Here is a 21,986-nt window from a genome sequence, read left to right on the forward strand (position 1 = left end):
TGAGTTGTTAATGTGTGTGTATGTGTGTGCTGCTCACATCGATATCTTCTGGCACACTGTGTGTCTTCATAGAGGCCAACAGCTCCATGATAGGGACGATCTCCAAGCTCAGCACCGAGATGATGTTGTAGCCCTAAAGTTGAAGGAAAGTGGTAACGGTCAACTGAAGAAGTTCATTTCAGAAACATTCCTTTTTACCAGACGGACTTGACAGTTTTTGACACTTAAACCTGCAGTAGGCAGAATATTTTTGGCATCATTGGGCAAACATTTCCATAATAACCTTTCAGCATATTGTATTCAAGTGTTCTGAGAGATAACTAGACTTCTGTACCTCCTAATGGCTCTGTTTTCAGGCTTTAAACAGTAAAGAGTACACTACAATATGTTTCTGAAAACATTTAAGGCGAGAACTAGGCATTACAGTAACGGAATATTGATTCATATTTGATCAGCGCTGCCTAGTTTGACCATTTAATCGGAGTTCGCAAGTGACTGACAGCTGCTCAGAGCTGCAGCTCGATGGCAGACTCCAGCTCGGCTCTGATTGGTTGTTTTCCTCCGGTCTGTGAAATCTTGCAGATGCTGCTAGGAGCACCAGAAGACACCGGAGGACACAGAGGCACATGATTTTTTTCCGATTAACCTGTCCCATGCACTACTGTCAGGATATAGTGACCGTTTTATAAAAATAACTTGTTAATAATATGTTGATGTTACAGGGACTGTGATAAATGCAAATGCAGATCCCACTGTTCTGATTTTTACTCAGATTTTATGCATATACTGTATGTTAGTCATATATGACAGTTTCCTAAAATTAGTTTTTTAAAAATCGTGATATATATCACATTGCTTAAAGTATCGCAATATATCTAAAAAATATTGAATCTTAACGACTGTATCATGATACGTATCGTATCGCCAGATTCTTGACAATACACAGCCCTATTAATGGAACAGAATCAGAACAGATACATAGTAACACATACATTTTGGTCAACGCCAAAAAAGCACCGAGATCAATGTCCAGCCCTAAGGCCAGTGAGCAGTATTTGTCAGCAATGACTACTCTGATATACTGTATGTCTTCAAAGCAAGACAAGACGACTGAAAGAGCACCAAAAAGACCGACCTGTGGGTGCATCAGGCAAAATAAAAAACCTACTAAAATATTTACTATGTCAGGGAGAACAGTCTGACAAGAGAAACAACGTTCAGAACATAAGACATTGATAAATAGGCTTACTACTTGTTGACATTCAACCTTGAAGACCTATTTTTACAGCAGTGTCTGCAATGCTGATATATTTTTAGTGTTGTGCGTCACGTTATTTTGTCGACCCCTATTATTACCTCCTCACTAGCTCTCTCTGTAGGAGCTCTCAGACCTAATTAGCTAATTTAGTCCTCTGTGCTGGAAGACTGCAACTTTATTATTCTGCCAATGTTGTTGTTGCAATCCCAATTGGGTAAAAGAGAGGTGATAGATTTACTTAATATCCATTTCAGATCAGGAAGATCAGGCCCTAAGGATAGATCAGGTTTCAAAGTAAGTTTATGGGTGTAAAGGGTAATAATTTGCCTATACTCTTGTGTCCGAGAAGTCAAGGGATCAGCAAGAATAGCATCGTACCTTCTGCATCCAAATGCGTCCCTTGCGGATAACGTGCTTTAGCCTCTCCACGCAGATGGTGTGCAGAGGCAGGTAGAAGGCCAGCTCCGTCTGAGGCAGGATAATGGACAAGGCACATGTGTTCTTGTCCCCCTTCAGCTCGCCATCAAAAATGAGCGACACAATGATGACGCCCTTTTCTGCTAGGACGAAGAACTTCACGTCCACGGCGCCACACTCGGCGCTACGCAGAATCTCCCCGTTGAGTGTGTGATTGGCCAAAAACGTGACCTCTCCATCGCTGAGGAACATCAGCTGGTCTCCCTTCGGCGTCCAGATGTGGCGCACCCGTGGGCCCAGGATGTTGTCCCAGTAGGCAAAGGTGGCAGCCAGCAGCGGGCATTCTCCATCAACGGCTACCTCAGACTTCGCCACGGCTGGCGACTGGGGTGGACAGCCAGAGGACATTAGAAAAGGCTTGGAAATGTCACCGTCTTCCTAAGTGTCCCGAGTGAATGATAATAAACCTACATGATAAACACAGGAAACAACAGTCATCAGTTCTTGGTAAAAAAAAGTAGAATCTAATTCAATTATAAAGGTCTTTAAAGCATCTGATTTACCACTTTTAATTGCAAAAATGATCAGAAATACCTGTTTTCTGCTCACATAGTAGCTACAAAGAATCATAACATAAGTGGAAATGAAAGTGATTTATTTAGGAAGTTGTTTAAGTCAGCTGATACTGGTTAGAACCAGCCAAAAGCAGCTTCTCTCTTCACAATGTCGTGTTTGACAAACATGAAAATCTGAATGTTTTCTGCAAGGACCAAGGTTTCACCAGACTCCTGTTAAAAGTAGTGCCAATATCATGCTTAATTGATTTTTTGGCAAAAAATACATCAGCAAAATGCAAACCCAAAAGCCAATGCCAGTCTTTATGGACCTCTGTGGAATTCGGCATTGATATTTAATATACTCTCACTTGATTTCAGTACGATTTCTCTTTTACTTTACACTATAGCTTTCCATAAGGTAACAAAGGAGGACAGTCTGCAGGACAGATAATAATGCACACAGTGCACTTTCATAGACTAAGCTACTGGAGTTACCCTGCACTATATTCATTATTAACAGTCTCTTCTGCACTATATTAATTTTTTTAATAATCGTGTATCACAGCTGTTATCCTGCACTATATTCACTTTTAACAGTTTTCTTCATCTCCTTGTATTTTTATATCTGGTATATTTTTTGGTACTTTGCACTACTAACTTTTTTACTGCCTTTTTACTAACATGTTTTGCACTATGGAACTGTGATGCTGGAAACTTGAATTTCCCTCAGGATCAATAAAGTTACTATCTATCTATCTATCTATCATCTATCTATCTCTCTATAGTATCTATCTATCTATCTATCTATAGTATCTGTCTATCTATAGTATCTATTTATATATCTATCTATCTATAGTATCTATATATCTATCATCTATCTATCTCTCTCTCTATAGTATATATCTATAGTATATATCTATAGTATCTATATATCTATCTAGCTAATACTTTGAAGCTTGAGGGATAAGGATATATCAGACATATATTGTCATGTATAAGGCTAAATAAGAAACACAGTTGCTATTTGATTGATTAAATGTATGCCGAATTGACCAGCAGCTTCTGTTCATTTAAGTTGTGTAGCTGTTGTGTTGCCAGATAACTCTGTATGTCTACAGCAAGCAATATGACTTTAAATTGACGGCTTTTTCAAGCGAATCTGGTGTTGATTTGCATGTTTAACGTTACACAGGTAAGAAAACTCCTCAGATTTACGTATTGTAAACACAAGTAACAGTCTAGTGTGGGTAATTATAACATATAGTATCAGTAGGCAGTAAGGAACCAAATAACTTTAATGTTTCACCAGTCAATAATGTGTAGCATGCTAACAGGGTTGTGACAAGGCCTATGGAAGGAGGTTAGGACACGGGTCTTGGGTATGAGGTATGACGCATGCGCAGTGTAACTCAAACTGCGGTCAGATTCTACTGCGCATGTACAATTCCCAACAGAGGTGTGATGTATTGATGACGTATGACCTAACCTCCTTCTATAGGCCTTGGGTTGTGATTGAAACTAGCCCAGCTAAGCTAACACTGACAAAACACACAGAGGAATGATATATCGCCATGACTTACTTGTTCGGCCTTCTTGGTGCTAACTCCACACAGCAGCGTTTTTAGAGGAATAATTTCAGATATTGCTGAAGAGTCATCATACATGTGTTTCTGTTATTGGCATATAGCAGGTAACACTTGAATTAGCCTGCTGCACTGTTGTTGTCTCTCTACAACACACTTCCTGGTACGTCACGCTCACGTCACCCATTGATAGAGATGCACAGTGACCTCTAGCGAGCGAGGCGTGACAGTGGACAGTGAGTCAGTGATGTCATTTTTATTCCACCTGCAGAAAAATAGAAAACATTTTTTATTTTTATTTTTTTTATTTATTTGCACATATATAAAACTGCACAAAAATCCAGTCAATGAAAAAAAAAAAAAGAAATGTGTCAGGAGAGGTCAAGAAGCCACAGGCCTATTTATACAAAGGACCTCCCACCAACCAACAAAAAAGGAAGAAAGATCTAAACTACCATAATTTTAAAAATTCAACAAAAGTTAAACAACAACAAGAAGTACACAAAATGTGCAGAAAAACCTAACCAAACATTTGAAAACAATCCAGTAAAAACAATGAAATACATACAAAAAACAGTGTAGAAAAAAAAAGACGACATCATTAATTAAATGTGATGATAATTTCCTTTTAAAATGTTCTAAGGCTAACGAGCTCTTGATAACATGTATTTTGGTGTTCCATTTAAATTCATTTACAGTCTGATCATATTTATGAATGTATCTGCGGGCAAAACAGGCTTTTAATTTCATCCTCTGAGGGTGCTAAATCCAAATTAATAGCAACCCACTTCAGTCCTGGAGAACTATTGCTTTTTTCTTCACCCCTTTCAATCATAACACTGTAAATTACATTCACGGCATCTCCCTGCCATGAGTGGCTGCAGACCTCCTCCAGGGGAACCTTAAATGTGTCAATAGCCTAGATGTTAACATGATTGTGTAATAATTTCCTTGAGGATATATATGTGATACTTTCAAATTTACAGGAATTTTAAGCACCCTTAAAGTGTGTGTAACATGAATCAATTATCCAGTGAGCCCCTCCCATTACAGAAACTTGGCTGAATTACTGTAGGACCACAAATACCTTCACACCTATTTATCAACACTGTATATACACAGTTTACACCTCATTCACAATATTAATCCCAATGGTCTCAGTAAGACACTAATGGGATGGCAGACGCTGTTGGCTCTAAATGGCTCATCAGAGTGAATGCTCCTGCAAACAGTAAGCCCTAATTACACAACTGCACAGAGTTGAACTATGTATATTCAGTTGTGCCGCCATCTAAGACACTTTTGGTTGTATCCTGTAATTTCAGGAAATATGCTTATTCTTGCCTAACAACATCACGATGACAGCAACATTCTACTGGCCAAGAAATAGTCCGGCACATTAACCCTCTGTAAAAAAAGAGAAGCAGAAATTTATGTTTTTATACTTTAATATTTGCACAAATTAATCAAATAAGATGTTACGTGATAGTTCAACCCAATATCACACCAAAGCGTGCAATAGACCCGCCTGTCCACCAGAGGATAGGGTATCGGTGTCACGTTTTGCCTCTGCTGAAGCGTGAATTACACGTGTTCAAGAAGGTGTAGTACCAGCGGGGGGCAACAAAACCACTTAGTTAGATTTAAGAAAAATGACATGGTTTGGCTTAAAATAAGTACGTAAATTAAGTAAAAATACTTACGGAAACAACGTAACATCATTACAAAAAACACGTCACTAACGTCACTAACGTCACAAACGTCACTAACATAACTTTCAAAACAACATAGGTCTTCTGGTTGAAAGTCCTGTGTTTGTTGGGCCCATCCACCTCCCCTCCTGCCCGCCAAAAGCAGTCTTTCTCACTTGTTTATTCTACGTCACTATCTCTGAGCGTAGCATATTCACGTGGATGCTTTTACATTACAGTCAGTACAGACCTGTGCAAATTCAATTCAATTCTATTCAATACAACTTTATTAATCCACGAAGGCAATTCGATTTTGGACAAGTAAAAACAGACAGGAAACAAACATAAGCAAAGACAGACATGCACAAGCAAAGGAGCTGTTTTTGGCTTTGTTGGACTGATGGTGCAATTTTTTTTTTAAACAATATGAAATAAATAAGTCATAATAAAATAACAATAAAAATAGATGAATAAAACAATAGTTCACATGGCAGGTAGGTACATTTAAAAATGACACACCTAAAGCAAGAACGGCGTTCTTATCACACACTTTTGCCCTGCGCATTATCGTGTGACATTTCGAGCTTTAGAAGTGCTGGTAGGTGGGTTTGGTTACTTTCGGACAGAGCCAGCCTAACTGTTTCCCCCTGTTTTCAGTCTTTATGCTAAGCTAAGCTACCAAGCTGCTGGTTGTAGCTATGTATTTAACAGACAGACATGAAAGTGGTTATAATCTTCCCATCCAACTCTCACAAAGAAAGAGAATAAGTGAACTATTCCTTTAAATCATTTTTGCTACCATTTCAGTGATATTGATGGAGTATATAAACGCATAAGGTGACTGTGTCCTTCAGCTGAACTAATTACATTTTGACAGGAGTTGACAGGAGTGTTGCTGTCTCTGAATATTTAGGACCTATGAGAACTTGCTCTAAATAATACAGAATATTCTTTGACACATTCATATTCTTTCTATCACGTCTTTCTGTGCTTCTTTCCGTCTGTCCTTTCCCAATGTGTACATTATCCCCTTTTATTTTGTGGAAATCCCAACATTTTCTGAGACCTATCAAAGTGTTTGCTCCTTTGCCTGCCCTTTCCTCTATGACTGAATTTCTCTATGAGCCACATCATGAACTTAGTCCTTTTGTTCTACAGAGCTCAGCAGCAGCAGACAATGTGCGGACGGTCAGCCAGACAGTCAGCTGAAAAAAGTTGGCTCCTGCTGAAGTTTGCAAGGTCGCTGACCGTCAATAGCCACTCTAAATTGTGTGGCTCTACCTCCTGGCCGCCCCACTGATGTGATTGCACTCTGTGAACGGCATTGCAGCCTTTACTACTGCAACAGAGGCTTCCTATTTCTCTGCATTCCTCAGAGGCAAAAGGGTAACATTCTTAAAAAGTATATGGCATATTCATAGAAGCATTTTTAATATATTTAGTTTTTTTTGCTGTGATAATGTACTCTTGGTGGATTGTCTCTAAAATCAAAGGTGTTATAAATACGTCTTCTCAATGAGGTCGAAAGTGTAAGGTCTTCATTTTTAACCGTAGTCACCCCAGATTAAAAAGGACTCTATAACTTGCTTTACATAAAAGTGCCTCAAGATCTTTTCTCTTCCTGTTATAATTCTTTTCATCTTCAAAAGCACTGTCAGGTTCCTTGTCAAGGTTTTCACGATTGAACTTGATTGAGTGCTTGGCTTTTCGTATCTCTTTCGAATCCTCACATTTTTGCCATTTGGTGAACAATTACCTCCATCCTTTGGGTCAAGGACCAGATTAGAATACTTTTATTTTTCCATTTATTTTGGGTTAATTCTACCTTATTATTGCCACTTGCCAGCCACCAGCTGTCTGCTGGTATGGCGGCATAACATGTTGACAAAAATACATTACATATTAGGTTTACCTATTCAGGCACTTTGTGGCTGCAGACAACCACAAAAATGCAATCAGACTCTCTAACCACCCACAGTCAGAACAGACCCGACCAGTAACCAATTTACTGGCAGTGCACACTGTAATGGTGTTACTTTGTTCCTTGCAGGTTTTCTTGCACCAGGACCAAGACTTGGATAATCATGTATGTCGCCCACAATATTTGTGTCTCTAAGTATCACTTCTGGAGGTCTGTTACTGCCCACCTTCCTGCTAACCACGGTCTTATATTCACACTTTTGGATTTTTATCATTAGGCTACACTAAATATGTAGAAGCACAAAAAGAACTCTCTGCCTACATGATATCTCGCTTGGAAATGTGGGGATATAACCATTTCCTAATGTTCTCTAATGTTACAGTTATATCATATGTCAGGCATGGTTTAAAGTAACATTTTGGGAAATAGAGTTAAATGGGATGGATACCACACTCATATTTGTTCATAAAATAGGAAGCTGGAAGCTGGAGACGTTAGCTTAGTTTAAGACTGGAAATGGGGAAACAACAAGCCTGTTCAATGGCAGAAAAAAAACCACCTTGCTAACTGTTTAACACGCTATCTCGCTTGTTTAATCTGTGCAACTAGATTTACTGCCTCGTGGTTGTATGCCTCCGCCAACCAGTCGGGTTTACATCCATGTCTGTCCAAAATGTCATCACTTCATCATTTTATCCTGTTCGACATTTGTATGAAATTGTCATAATTAGGATATAAATTCTTGAATCATGGCCAAAAATGTGTATTGTGAGTTCACAGTGACCTTGACCTTTGACCTTTGACCACCAAAATCGAATCAGTTCCTCCTTGAGTACAAGTGAGCGTTTGTGCCAAAATTTGAAGAAACATGACTCTGGCCTACAACTGTTGCCAGCGCGGAGGCATAAAAACTGAAAAATGACAAGATTCCATAAAGTTTACTGTGCCTTGCCAAGAATATGGCCTGCAGGCGCCTGTAAAAATACAACTTGCCTCTTTAACACTGCAGATTAATAGAGCGAGATATAACATGTTAAACGGGGAGCTTTAGAGGTGCTGGTATAGGCAGACTTCTTTTTAACCTTCGGACAAAGCCAGGCTAGCGGTTCCTCCTGATTTCAGCCTTTATGCTATAAGCTAAGCCTGGCTGTAGCTTCATATATACTGTATGAACATGTCGTGATCTTCTCATCTAAGTGTAGCCTATATTCCCCAAAACGTTTAACTACCCTTAACAAGGTTTTGAAGACTAATGCTAATAATAATTGCCCGAAAGCTGCCCATTGCCAATAGTTGGACGCTGTCTTTAAATTGACTGTTTACATGTCATAAAATAACACTTTAGAGACAGTTTATAGGCCTATAGAACCTCTCATATCTAATAAGAGGCTTATATCTGTGTGATATGTTGGCAAAATTATATAGCGCACTCCTACAAACAACTCTTTGTGTGACCTCTCTGTGCACTCACAACACATTTAAGCATCCTGTCTTCAGTCCTGGATTTACTCTTCGTCTGTAAAGATTGCATTGTAGCCTACTAACTTTTCAGCCTCTCTGATTTTGTTAGGGATGTTTTCAAAGTAGACTCTGTTCTCTTGTGCATCACTTTCATCCTTGCTCATTATTCAACTCGGCGAACAGACTTTTTTAATGCAGTATATAGAACCGTTCTCTTCAACTACCATTTTATCTATACGTGCCTTAAATGAGTGGGAGGTAAATCTGTCTGTGTTGCCTTCTTTCCCCATTCACAGTTCATTTCTTTCCCATTCACAATGAGTGTAAACTTCAGCAGCCCTGGCTCCAAATGATGTCTTTTTTTTGACATGATAATCACTCGCTAAAAGAAACCTTCTGTTTCACACATAGAGTAACTAGCTGTTAAGTTGTGAATCCGCAAGCTGCCAATGCTCCAACCTGCTGCTACAATGATTCTATAGGAAGCACACTTGACACAGCACTGACGGCATATTCAGTGACGGTTGACCTATTACATGAATGGAGTGTGTGTGGGTTACTTATTTATGTAAAGATGATGAAACCACTGCATTACTCATCATAAACAGATATAGCAAATGGGTGTCCGCAGCGGGTTTCTGCTTTAACCATGCCAATGGTGCGGCTATATGGATGGCCAGTCGTGTCGGTTGGTCGGTCCAGACTGAAATATCTCAACAACTGTTGGCTGGATTGCCATGACCTTTTGTACAGACATATCATGCTCCCCAAAGGATGAAGCTTCATGATTTTGGTGATCCCCTGACCTTTCCTCTAGCGCCACCATGAGGTTCCCATTTGTGGTTCGGAGTGAAATGTCTTGACAAATATTCGTTATGAAATTTGGTGCACACATTCATGTCTCCCTCCAACTCATCCCGAATCGCAATGACGCTTTGTCAGACCCCTTTGTGTCAGTTTTCGGTCGCAGTAAACAGGTGCTTAATGTTGTGAAGTAAACAAAAACACTTGTTTAGGATTAGGCAATAAAACCATTTGGTTAATTTTAGGAAAAAAAGAACATGGTTGGGCTTAAAATTACTATGATTTTACCATAAAAATGTGACTGGACATTGTGCCTTGTGCGGTGGCATCGAACGCCAACTGCCGTGACAAAGCAACAAAGCGGCTCAACAACACCAGAAGCGCACATCCCGTGACCACAGTTGCCAGAACACAGCCAAGTGTACCACCTGCAGGGTCACATACAACAGAGAAAGTGAAAGCCAAACCCCACGTTCACTCTCTTTTTGGGACGAGCTTTGTCAGCTTGGCGTTCGCTTTGCTATATTTACGTTTTCTCAGCGCTATATGTTCGCCATTTTCGAATAGCTTCCTCTTGGAATGCGTGCTTGCATCCAGTGGCCAAAGGCTGACGCCCAGAAACGTCCCGAACATAGAAAGGTAAGAATGATAATGTCTTGATGAAGACAGTCAAGACACTTAATAGCATCTCGTTAAGTCATTTCTAATGGGTCTGTAATGTGTTTGGCATAGTAAAAACCTAATGAATTGCTAATTTAATTAGGATTAAACACAATTAAATCTGAATTTTAAGTACAAAGAGCTACATTGGATGACTGAGCAGCGATCTGTGCTGTAAAAAGCTCCGAGGTTATGGAGTCTGTGGCTGTGTCTCTGTGTCTGCGGTTCACTTCATTAGCGTCGCTGCTCCGGGAGACGTGATTGAGAGAAGTGACAGCGCAGCATCTCTTTTCATCTGACACTAGACAGACAGACGGGCCCCTGTTTCCGCCCATGCCGGCAGCCTGATGCTCACCGCCAACATCCATTAGGATCGGTTTAACATCAGTCCTTTTCCCCGCTAACCTACATGGCCACGAGAAATGGGGCAAAACTGCCCTCAGAGCAGCCTCCGGGGGCCTCCATGACTCCTAGCTTTCCTCATTCTACCATCCAGCTCCACTCTCTGTGTGGAATATCCTCCTTTCCTCCTTCACATACCCAGTGTTAGATCTGGAAATATCACATATTGGTGGGAAAGGTAGACATGCATGCTGAGTACATGCTGCACAATGACATATAAGATTAGACATCATAAAACACCGACATGAATAGGCTACTCGTTGCAAAATAGAGTGGAACGAAGAACAAAAAAATGATAAAGATGAATCAGATGATCACAAAGATCCAAAGTCTGTCACGCTCGTGATCACGCTCAGCAAAGGCTGATCCTGCCAATTCAAATTACTCCTCAGTTTTTGAAAAGGGGCAAAGTGTGGACAGGCTACTGGGCCGTAATAAGCCCGATCCCTTTGTATGGTTTCAAAGCAGCCTCCAGGTTTAAAACAAGGCACAATAACAACGATCGGTGTTGCCATTCAAAAGAGGGAACTTCAAAGAAGCTCATTTTCTCTTGCCCAGCTGCACTGTGGCTCGCTGCCACGGGCCAATCATTATAATGAGTACAAAAAAAAAGTACTTTGAATATCTGTCTCAAAATGAAGTCTGATCGTGAGATGTTAGGATGATCAAGAACGGGAGATTTAATGAGAGTTTATGTACTTGCTGTAGGAGTAGCGATACTATTAGATATCTCAATGGGTGTGTATTTGTCAAAGGATTATAATAATACATCAAAATTTGAATATGATGCGCAGTATTTGGAGCCTGTGTAAATTATATAAAGAGGCTTAGTTCCCCTGGGTGGATACATTTTAAGCATTATCAGGAATAAATGTATCTAATAATGTCAAAGTATGAAATGGTCCATTACATTAACATTAAAACAATATGGTGTTATTATGTTTCCCTGATTTGAAAAGAAAAGGCTTAATTTTTTTGAAGAAAACTGGAAATTTGCATTTGAAACGCTGAAACAGGTGAAGCTGGAAGTGGCAATATAAATAAAGTAGAAATCCTGAAAGAAGTTGAAATGACAGTAAAAATGGAAGTGTTTTAAGATGTGTGAGAACTAAATGAAGTTGAGGTGTCATTTTAATTGTAAAAAGTGAAGTTGAAGTAACAGTTTAAGTGAAAGTTTTGTTTAAAGGTGAATCTCTGAAAGGCTTTGAAGTGTCAGTCAAAGTGTAAGCACTGAACGGACTTGAAATTTCAGTTGAGGAGAAAGAGATTAAAGGAGTCAAAGATTTAGTTGAAGTTGAAACCCTGAAAGGAATTGAAATGTCAGTTGAAGTGAAAGTGATGAATTAAGCTACAACTTTCAGTTGAAGTGGACGTCCTGAAAGAAATTAGTACCAGTTCAAGTGAATAAACTAAAAAATTAAGCCAGTTGAAGTGAACTTAAAGCAGTTGAGGAGTAAATGGCTTATGAACTGTGGAAGTTGAAGAACTTAGAGGAGGTGGAGAAGGTTTTGTTTGTTGATGAAGACCTGAGTGCAGTTGAAATGTCATACAATGTGTAACTGGTGAAAGCAATTGAAGTGTCATTTGAAGGACAAGAAATTAAAGCAGTTGAAGTGTCAGTAACAGTGTAAATAAACACTTGCATGTTGAGGAACAAGAGCTTTAGTAGAAGTTCATACTTTATACTTGCTGTCTGAGTAACAATCTACTTTCAACGGCTACATACTGGATCAAAGATTATAATACAAAATGAATATTAGAATATAACATATGGTATTAGGAGACTCCACGTAAAAGATACAGATAATATTTCGTTTTTCCCATGTTGTCTAAATTTTTAAGCATTGGCAGGAATACCTAATAACTGTATCTAACTAGAAAAAAATGTCACTTATTGTCCCTCCTGGCTCCCTTACAGTCAAGATGGCGGCAAAGAAAACAGGGATTTATTCATCTCATATTGTGCCTAACTTTAGTGGATCATACCATGTCGGCTATGGAATGAATCTGCAGATACTCCAGTTCAAAATAAGACTAAACTTTTCTATGGATATCAGTTTTTGAGGCATGACAAAAGGCCACAATGTAGCCTGCAACAGACAAGGTTGACAAGGCTTGTTTGTTTTGCCAGAAATGCCTTGGATGGTTTAGAGGAGTGAGGATTCAATAAAATAAGTTTTTAAAAAATTGTGAATCACCGCAATAATGAGAGGTCCTTGAGCACACAGTCATACATGAGCACAAAAAATTATTGCGAGATCAGCCGTGGACAGACAGACAGATACACACACACGCGACTGAACACATGATCTCCCCACACGCTTATGCCTGGTGGAGATAATAATATCAGACAGTTAATTGTTACATTGTATTAACATTACCAACCTGGTGTTACTCCTTTTTACTCCTATTTTCCCTAAAATCTGCCAGAACTTCAAAAACTTTGGACCGGATCAATACAAATGACCTGAGGTGTTGGTAAAGATATCAGAGTGTCCTAGCAGAGAGGAATCAATAGCTGCTCCTCCTCTAAATAGAGACTTACCAGAATGTATTAAAAGCCCAAAACCATCCCTGGCACATTTTGAGAGCAAAAAGCCTTTATTCTGATAATCTGAATAGTTAAAACTCAGTGACACATTTCACCTTGAATACGTCTTCATCGGGGGGATGCTATGACAACAGCGAACCTCTGATCTCCTTTGATTTTTAAAGCATCACTTCAGGTTTAATCAAGCTCCACTTCAAATGCATTAAGAATGTGATTTTTTACCTTCCTTGTCTTTTTTATCTTAGCTGCTATTATGACTTTTAATATGCGTTGTTGTAGCAGAAGTCATGAACTGTTCACTCCTGGCTCGAAGGCACCAGTTATTGTCCAGTCTACTGGCTGTGTTTGTGTTGGGATTTCATGCCCCACATGTGCTCATCATGCTTTATTTGCTCTGCCGTAAGCTGTGAGCCCTTCGAAACACCTGCCTCCGCTCGACCGTTTTGCCGTGATTATATAATTTGTTTATCCTGGTGTTTTCTGGCCACCCTCACACCCCGTGGCGAACATTTGTTTATCCTATCCCGCGGGATGTGATGATGCATGATGAAGAGGCTACGCTCTGCTCGCTCCTTTTTGGCCCGATTTCGAAGCTGCATTCTCTTGGCTTTGGATCAGAACTCAACGGTACAGTGGAAATGAATGAGCCTGCAAATTAATATTACCAAAAAATTCCATGGACCGTATCCTGTCTTTGCAGCCTTCCAGCAACAGCCGCTACAGTATCTCAGCGTACTGTACCTAAGCGTCTTCCTTTCATGTGTCATTTAATACGCCTCCCTGTGGGCCACGGAGCTCCACAACAAAGTTTTCCCAGTGTGTCCCCTGTCTCTGCTTGAGAATCTATTTTAACTCACCTTGCCACATCCTTCTTGCAGTATACTACCTCTGCTAGAGCAGCCTGCTGTTTTCTGAGGGTGTTGCTTTGTCCCTCGCAGGTTTTCTTGGGTCAAGACCAAAGCCTCCACAATCCCTTTGAACTTGTTTTCCAATTCCCTGTGTCTAAGTGCCAGTGGCACTCGGTGGGGCTGCTTTACTCAGAACTCAGACCTGAGCAGTCAGGCACAGAATCCACTCAGTATTTTGTAGAACTTTTTTATATATATAGCTTTCTATTGCTGTACACAACAACACTGTGTGGCCCCATCTCACATATAGGTTTTCATCAGACCATATCAGAGGAATTGCATCCATATGGGGATTTTTTCCACAGCTCACGATTTAGATCTAATGCTAATGTGCAGTGCCAGAGCACAGAGTAGAGAGTGTTTTATGTATAGCAAGGCAGAAATTACAGGTGTGTATAGGTCGGGGTGGTGGAATGGGCATGTAATGAGACAAGAGTCTGTGTTCACCTTTTTATCAACCCTAACCACAATCTTTCCCTACAACCCGATATCACGCCAAAGCGTGTGATATAGACTCGCCTGTCCACCAGAGGATAGTGCGCCAGTGTCACGTTTTGCCTCACCGTGGTGCAGTAGCCTACCAGCAGGGGTCAACGTAACCACTCACTTAGGTTTAGACAACAAAATCACTTAGTAGGGTTTAGGGAAAATGTCATGGTTAGCCTTATAAATAAGTACTTAAACTAAGTGCAATACGCACGGAAACAATGTAACATAAGTACGGACAACACGTCACAAACGTCACTAACATGACTTACAAAACAAAAACACCGGTCTCGAACACCGGCCCTGTGTTTGTTGGACCAACTGTCTCCCCTCCCGCACGCCATAAGCAGTCTTTCTCACTTTTTATTCTACGTCACTAGCTCACACAAAATCACTTAAAGGGGTATAAGAAAAACTTCATGGTTGGCTTTAAAATAAGTATCTAAACTTAGTACAATACATACACTAACAATGTAACATAAGTACAGAAAATAATCACTAAAAAAACATGCTTTGGCCTAACGCATTATCGTGTCATTATCCCACAAGAGGGAGTGTTGTTGTACTGAATATCAACATGGCTGTGAATTGGTCGTAGGTACGACTCTGGTTTGTCTAGGTCGGCTGATGTCATATGTTCGCACCTGGAGGTTTGCACTGAAGTATCCAGGCATCTGTCCTTCCCTTTGTCCTCTTCTGACAACAATTCATAATATGACTCAAATGTTATTTGTGGAAATATGTTCATCTTTGCGGTGCAAAGTTTGTTACAATCTAGGATATTTTAGAACACCTGTAAAGCGGAGTGATTAATGTCATTTAACTTATCTGGGATAGGCTTGGTTTTCATTTAAGTAATTCTTTATTCTTGTATTATCAGTGATATTCACATGACCAACACATCAAGCTGACTCACTTGCATGCACAAATGTTCTTAGGGGTTCATTTATGCCTTGTTGCTCTTATTAACATTCTGCCTTCAGACACTGTTAAGTGTCAACCCCAGTCTTACTTGTACAGATTATAATTCCTCTAGACATCCTTGCTATACTGCAAAGACATTAAGGGACTCCCAGTCGCTTCCAAAGCAGTGACAGACAGTCTTTGGAAGGAAGCCAAGCAGACACAGCCGTCCGGGTTTCCCGTGCGTCTTTTATCCTGGATCAAACAATCAAACAGGCGACATGAAACGCGCAGCACCGGCACTTCTTCTGCTTATTGCTGCCTTTTTTGGGGAAAGAGCTGAACAGGCTATAATGATTATTCAGGCTGCTTCTCTCCCCAGATGTGCTTGAAGTGACATTCTGCCGTCTGCAGGCTCAGTCCGACTCATCCTGCTGAGACAGGGATGTATATATTTAGGAGCAGGTGATCCTTGTTACCCCGGTACACTGCAAGCTTTCTTTAGCTCATCATTTAATTTGGCAAGCAGGCCTCATATTGTCCATAAATTCCCTGACAGAAGGGAGGTATATTCATCCCTGCGACTATGCACTAACGATGATCAGAGTGTGTGCTGTGTGGTAATGAGCCAAAAGCTGTTTGTGCTGCGAGCTTCCTGCTGTACCCACCTAAAAGCGCTGCATATATTTGATTTTTAGCTTCAGGTATTTCAGGGCTTAAAGTTAAAAATTTATACTTTCATCAGCTGATATCTCATGGGTTTATCTCCTCTACTTATGCCTTTCATTCTGTTGGTAATTGCATTTATCCCCTCAGGTCCCCGTCATTCATTCTGTCTAATTAGCTCTCCTGACCCTCTAAGCATGGCTGTGACCTCTTCATCCAGGAAAGGCGCTGACTTCTGCCTCATCACTTTGACTGCTGGCTGACACCGGACCAGCGCTAAGCGGAGGATGGATCCTTCTCGGGCCAGGGCGTGCAATTACAGCAAGGTATTTGTAGCGCCTTTAAAGGGAGTTTTAATTGTGCTTGTGTTAATTAGTAAAAAAACAGTTAATGTTGGGCACACACTACACAAGATTCAAGACGATTTTGGGCCTGATTCCCCCCGTACTGACAATCAAAGCCCAGATTTTTTGATGATTCTAAAGATTATCCTCCCAGATATTCCTGTGGTGTGAGGTATGTTAAGAGTGTATTTTGCATCTTCCGACCGGCTTGGAAGTCCATCCTGGCTGCACCGATTTCAAATCGTAAATATTAAACATGCTCAATATTTACGATCGGATCTCCTGTTATGTGTGGGGAACCCCGAGGACAGCCGATGACGCAGTCATGTGGGAAAGGACGATAGCGAATTGTGAACAAGCTGACTGAAGAAGGAGGGACAACCATTGGCATAATGGCAGCCGTGGCTAATGCGTGAGCTAATGCAAAACGCGAAGCATAAAGTGGTAGAAAGATGGACCTAAGAAATGGAGGACCAACTTGTTGATCTGTGGCAACAAAACAAGATTTCACCTATATTTTTTAATTTTTCTTCGTGAATTTTCAGTACAAAGTATCGCTAATTCCTCCTACCTGTCGTCCGCCATGTTTGTTTACACTAAAGTCACGTTTTGATCGCGATAGATTTTGCGAGATTTACGTTTTATTTTTAGTCGGGACTCTAATTGTTCATGAATGGAATCTGTTAATGCGTGTTGTGCTGTTTTGGCCAAATCGTTGCTCACCACACACTATAGGAACATAACTGTTAAATTTAACCTAACATGTCATTATGTGTGGGGTCTCTTACAAATCTCTTAGTGTGGGCCAGCCTTAACACATGTATTTGCAGGTGTCACATGCATAGCCTGTACATAAAAAGTGGACATAGTCACCATGACATCCCCCACTGCCGTTTTGAAGCCTTGGGTTCAGCATTTTGTCTGTCGCCATCTTGGTTTTTGCAACCAGAAGTGCCACAAGAGGGTGGAGCTACGTACAACCGAACGCTAAATAAGGCATTTTTAGGTGAGCAAAAAGGTTATGATTAACATTCATGAACTGAAAACACACTGTGAAAGGGTTAAAGTTCTAAGAAGAAAACTCAGACAACACCGTGGTAGCGACCTGTCAATCACAAGGTAGCCACGCTCTAGAGCATCCCCTGCTTTATGGTCTATTTGAATCTAAAGGGGACCATAATTTACTAAATGAACATCATGCTGTATTGAAGAAGACTTGAAACTAGCGATTGAGACCATAAACTCATGTCTACAATGTTTACTGAGGTAATAAATCAAGTGAGAAGTAGGCTCATTCTCTCATAGACTTCTATACAATCTGACTTCTGCAACCAGAGGAGTCGCCCCCTGCTGGCTATTAGAGAGAATGCAAGTTTAAGGCACTTCTGCATTGACTTCACTTTTCAGACCCCACTGGTCCCATGTAAAGTCCAATCAGGCTGCATGTAGGTCACATCTTCGCGTTTAAACTAGCTCAGAATGGATGGGATTGGTAACTAACCGCCATTGGCCAGCCCTCCAGAATACATCCAAATTAATTGGTGACTCACTGACAAGAACGCTGGCACGAAGAGACGTCTTGTGTCTTACGAGAGCAAATTTCAGTTGAACAATAGGCCTATTTAAAGCTGACTGGGAGGCTTGTTGTAGGAGAGTTAATGTTTGAATTAATCAGCACCTAGCTTTGCTTTTCTTCCTCTGTGATTTAGTATCTGCGGGAGGAAGCGGGGCAGGGAGTCATAACTCACAAATTAATCATTTATAATCATTCATCTCACTTGTTGGCTAACTGCAGTGCAACAGTAAGAAAAAAAAGAAAGAATTAACATGCGCTGATAAGATAGGTCGATATGTAAATGACATGTTCCTCCCCGTCCTTTATCCTTCAAAATAAAGTTATGGCTCTGGGGTTTCATAGGAGCTATACCGCAGTGCTGCTGAGTGCATACGGCAGCTTGAACACTTAGCTGCCTACAGGGTTAGTGTTCACACGGGTTGCAAGTGAAGCCCAGAGGACATCTCTAATATGACTGCAATTCTCCATGGCCTCAGCACAAATCACACTGCATGCCTTCAGGCACCCCAGCTGTAATTCTTCATACACATGTAACACTCTGCAGGGACGAGGCCTTCATAAGCTCCCAGCCTGGGCTCATACAACTCAGGGGATGAAGCCTGTAAAATGACGTCACACTGAACCTTTTTCTACCCCCGGAGGTTTGGACGACGTAGCAATGCAATCCGCACCACGGGGGTCGACGGTACTCAATGCAATGTGCTTCTTTTCTGTTATTGCTCTCATCTTTCAACACTGCACCTCTCGCTGACACTCGCCACAAGCTTCGTTTTAATGGGGCAGTTCCGCTGAGATGAGATGAGTGGTGCTCGACTTTGACCGGAGCGGGGTTAAATGGGGGGGTTGCCGGTGAGTGCGGTTTCACCATCACTGACAAAACAAGAGTAAAATTCACCACTCTTCAGCATGAAACATCATTACATTTCCAAACTGCACTTACGTAAAAAAGTGTGTTTCAATCCACCTGTTTTTATGTGCGTTTTCAATTTGCGCATTAAAGCTGCAGTCGGTAACTTTGAGCAAAAATATGATAAAAAAGTTATCTTATTAAAACTGTTACTATATCCTGACAGTATAGTGCATGATACAGATAATCTGTTAAAAAATCATGTTCCTCTGCGTCCTCCTAGTCCTCCTAATGGCAGATCCAGAAAACTTTTGAAATAATGTTTTATAATCATATTAGTTCACAAACAAAAAAAATTCTGATGAACAATTCATTCATTGTTTTACAAAAAGGATATTGTATCGATAAATTACAGCACTCTCGTTCTCATCCCCCTCCTCTGTGCTGTCTGTCGGCTCATCCAGATGCTCTACACATTGTTTTTATGTTCATACGACTTTTGAAGCTCGCCGCAAAAATGCTGGCGCTGTGCCGTTATGAATCTCCATTATGAATCTCCCAGAGAACCTGATATGGAGAGGGCAGAAAAGAGTAACTGCAGCTTGAGAGAAGTGCAAGAAAAAGTCACGGTACGCCAAGGACTAAAATGTAGAAGTGCCAATACATGCGTATACCTTTGAGTACACAGTAACAGATTTTGTGGAGTTCGCGAGTTTTGCTAGCAGTGATTGACAACTCCAAGAGACTGCTCGACTCTGATTTTGATTTTTTTTCTGGGCACGTTGAAATCTTGCAAATGCCATTAGGAGCACTACTGTCAGGATACAGTGACAGTTTTATACAACTTTTTATCATATTTGCTCAAAGTTACCTACTGCAACTTTAAAGAACCTGAGTGGAAATGCTGGAAATTTGAAAAAAGTCAAAATATCTATTTGTAAAAGTTGAAACAAAATGTGATAAAGTGTGCAATGGAAACAGACTTAGCAAATACATTATGACGTGCATGAAGCATTTGACTTATTTGCCACTCAATCTTTCTCTTACGATGACTGCAACGTTCCTCATACAACGAGAACAAACATAAATACCATATTTCCATCAGGTTTTCCACCTTCTGAGGCTTGACTTTTTAATTATGTCATGTCGCTGTGCCCTCTTATGCGATGGCTTTATGGCACCCGACTGGAGAATTAGTGCCACCAGCTGTTTTTCTTGATCCGGCCAGCTCCATATATTTGCACATCAACAGTAGTGGATGGAAAGGCACATTAATTTGCATTTTCTTTTGCAGATTTTCCGGAAATGCGGATCCAATTTGGCACTACATTCGAATGGAAAACTAACTACAGATTGGCACTGTGAAAAGCCACAGTTACCGGTCATACCAGACCAAGCTGTTAAGTAGCAAAATACTTGAGTGTATTAAATTGAGCCAGTGTGTGTTAAATTACTTCCAAATGCAACTTTTCAATGTGTTATTTCATCTTTCAAAAGTAAAAAGCCTTGTGAATGTTTTTCATCTTCTTCAGAAAATGACTTGCTTCCTTCTGTTATTCACTGTTGCAGAGATCTAGTATCTGTGGATGCTTCAGATGAAGAACTTTCCAACACTGTGAAAGATGCCAAGCTGCAATTTTAGGAGCTGTAAACACAATTATAAATCTGGGGCTCCATCTGTTTTTACACCATTAAGTGTATGATTACTTCTGGTCTGATTATAGGCCATTTAAAATATATATATATATATATATGGCACTGAAAACTATCAGTGAATTAAGTTTAAAGCTTGTAATAGCTTTAGTAGCTTTTGATTTCTTAGTGGTATGTGAAGTGACGGGTCAATAACTGGAGTATTTCATGAGTGATGAGAACAGTGATTAATGTACCCACTATATCAGCAGTAACGTACTGTAAATGCAAAGGAGGCTCCTGTGTTGATGGATGGTCTGAAGGCGAATTAGTTCAACTATGTGGCTACAGAGCAGCAAGCTTTTATTACAGCAGTACAACACCAGCACCATCAAAACCAACAGGCTCTAACATTACACTTTTACAGCTCCTCACCGAGGGGCCTTCTGGGGTCCTGCGTGGCGTGAACCTGCAGGCCAGCTCGATTAGCGACTGACCTTTCATTATCGTCTGTCCATCATCAGCAGAGCCTCGGGGCACTGGGAAGAGCCACTGCACCAAACTCCAATATGTTTTATGGATTCGGGTTACTGTGAAGCCCGAATCAAAACAGCACAGATGTCTGGAGCAACCAGACAGTGAAATGTTTGGTAACACTAGTAAGGCAGGGGCAGTTTGGGGAAAAAGTTAAAAACTTAACAAGCTTTGATACAACAATGCAGTAAGGATGTAATTGGGGATAAGTTCTAACAAGCCTGGTGGTAAATTAACTATTAATTAACTATGATTATGAGGTTTTTATATGTTCATTCATTGTCAAACTGGGGAAACAAATAACTATGGACGGATCACTGAACGGGCATACTGGGCACAGAGGCTCTGGCCCAGGGGCCTACAAAGAAGCACCAAGCGACCAAAAAGAGACTCGAAATGTCTACAAAGAGGACAAAACAACCAAATAGAGACAGAATATGACCACAAAGAGACGCAAAACGCCTACAAAGAAGCACCAAGCGACCAAAAAGAGACTCAAAATGTCTACAAAGAGGACAAAACAACCAAATAGAGACAGAATATGACAACAAAGGGACACAAAACGTCTACAAAGCAACGCCAAGCGACCAAAAAGAGACTCAAAATGTCTACAAAGAGGACAAAACGACCAAAAAGAGACAGGATACGACAACAAAGAGACGCAGAGCGACCAAAAAGAGACTCAAAATGTCTACAAAGAGATGCAAATCGACCAAATAGAGACAGAATATGACAACAAAGGGACACAAAACGTCTACAAAGCAACGCCAAGTGACCAAAAATAG

General features: G+C 40.5%; 1 protein-coding gene and 1 long non-coding RNA gene across 3 annotated transcripts in view; one reads left to right on the forward strand and one right to left on the reverse strand.

The window, feature by feature from the left end:
• Positions 1–4,004, reverse strand: part of c9orf72 (C9orf72-SMCR8 complex subunit) — a 21,086-nt gene extending 17,082 nt beyond the window's left edge. The window contains exons 1-3 of one of the 2 annotated variants that reach the window (XM_074660550.1): positions 3,813–4,004; positions 1,637–2,142; positions 38–133 (exon numbers count right to left, since the gene is read on the reverse strand). In XM_074660550.1, coding sequence (XP_074516651.1) covers positions 38–133; positions 1,637–2,083 — 543 coding nt within the window. In that variant the 5' untranslated portion in view covers positions 2,084–2,142; positions 3,813–4,004. Of the gene's footprint in view, positions 1–37; positions 134–1,636; positions 2,143–2,269; positions 2,335–3,812 lie in introns of those variants that run through there. The other variant, XM_074660551.1, reaches the window with a different exon arrangement.
• Positions 3,234–20,529, forward strand: LOC141783317 (uncharacterized). The gene is made up of 3 exons (XR_012597248.1): positions 3,234–3,424; positions 16,419–16,594; positions 20,330–20,529. It is a non-coding gene; the product is annotated as an uncharacterized LOC141783317 (long non-coding RNA).
• The last annotated feature ends 1,457 nt before the right edge of the window (positions 20,530–21,986 follow it).

The sequence above is a fragment of the Sebastes fasciatus genome, chromosome 15 (genome assembly GCF_043250625.1).
Source record: "Sebastes fasciatus isolate fSebFas1 chromosome 15, fSebFas1.pri, whole genome shotgun sequence".
Lineage (NCBI taxonomy): Eukaryota > Metazoa > Chordata > Actinopteri > Perciformes > Sebastidae > Sebastes > Sebastes fasciatus.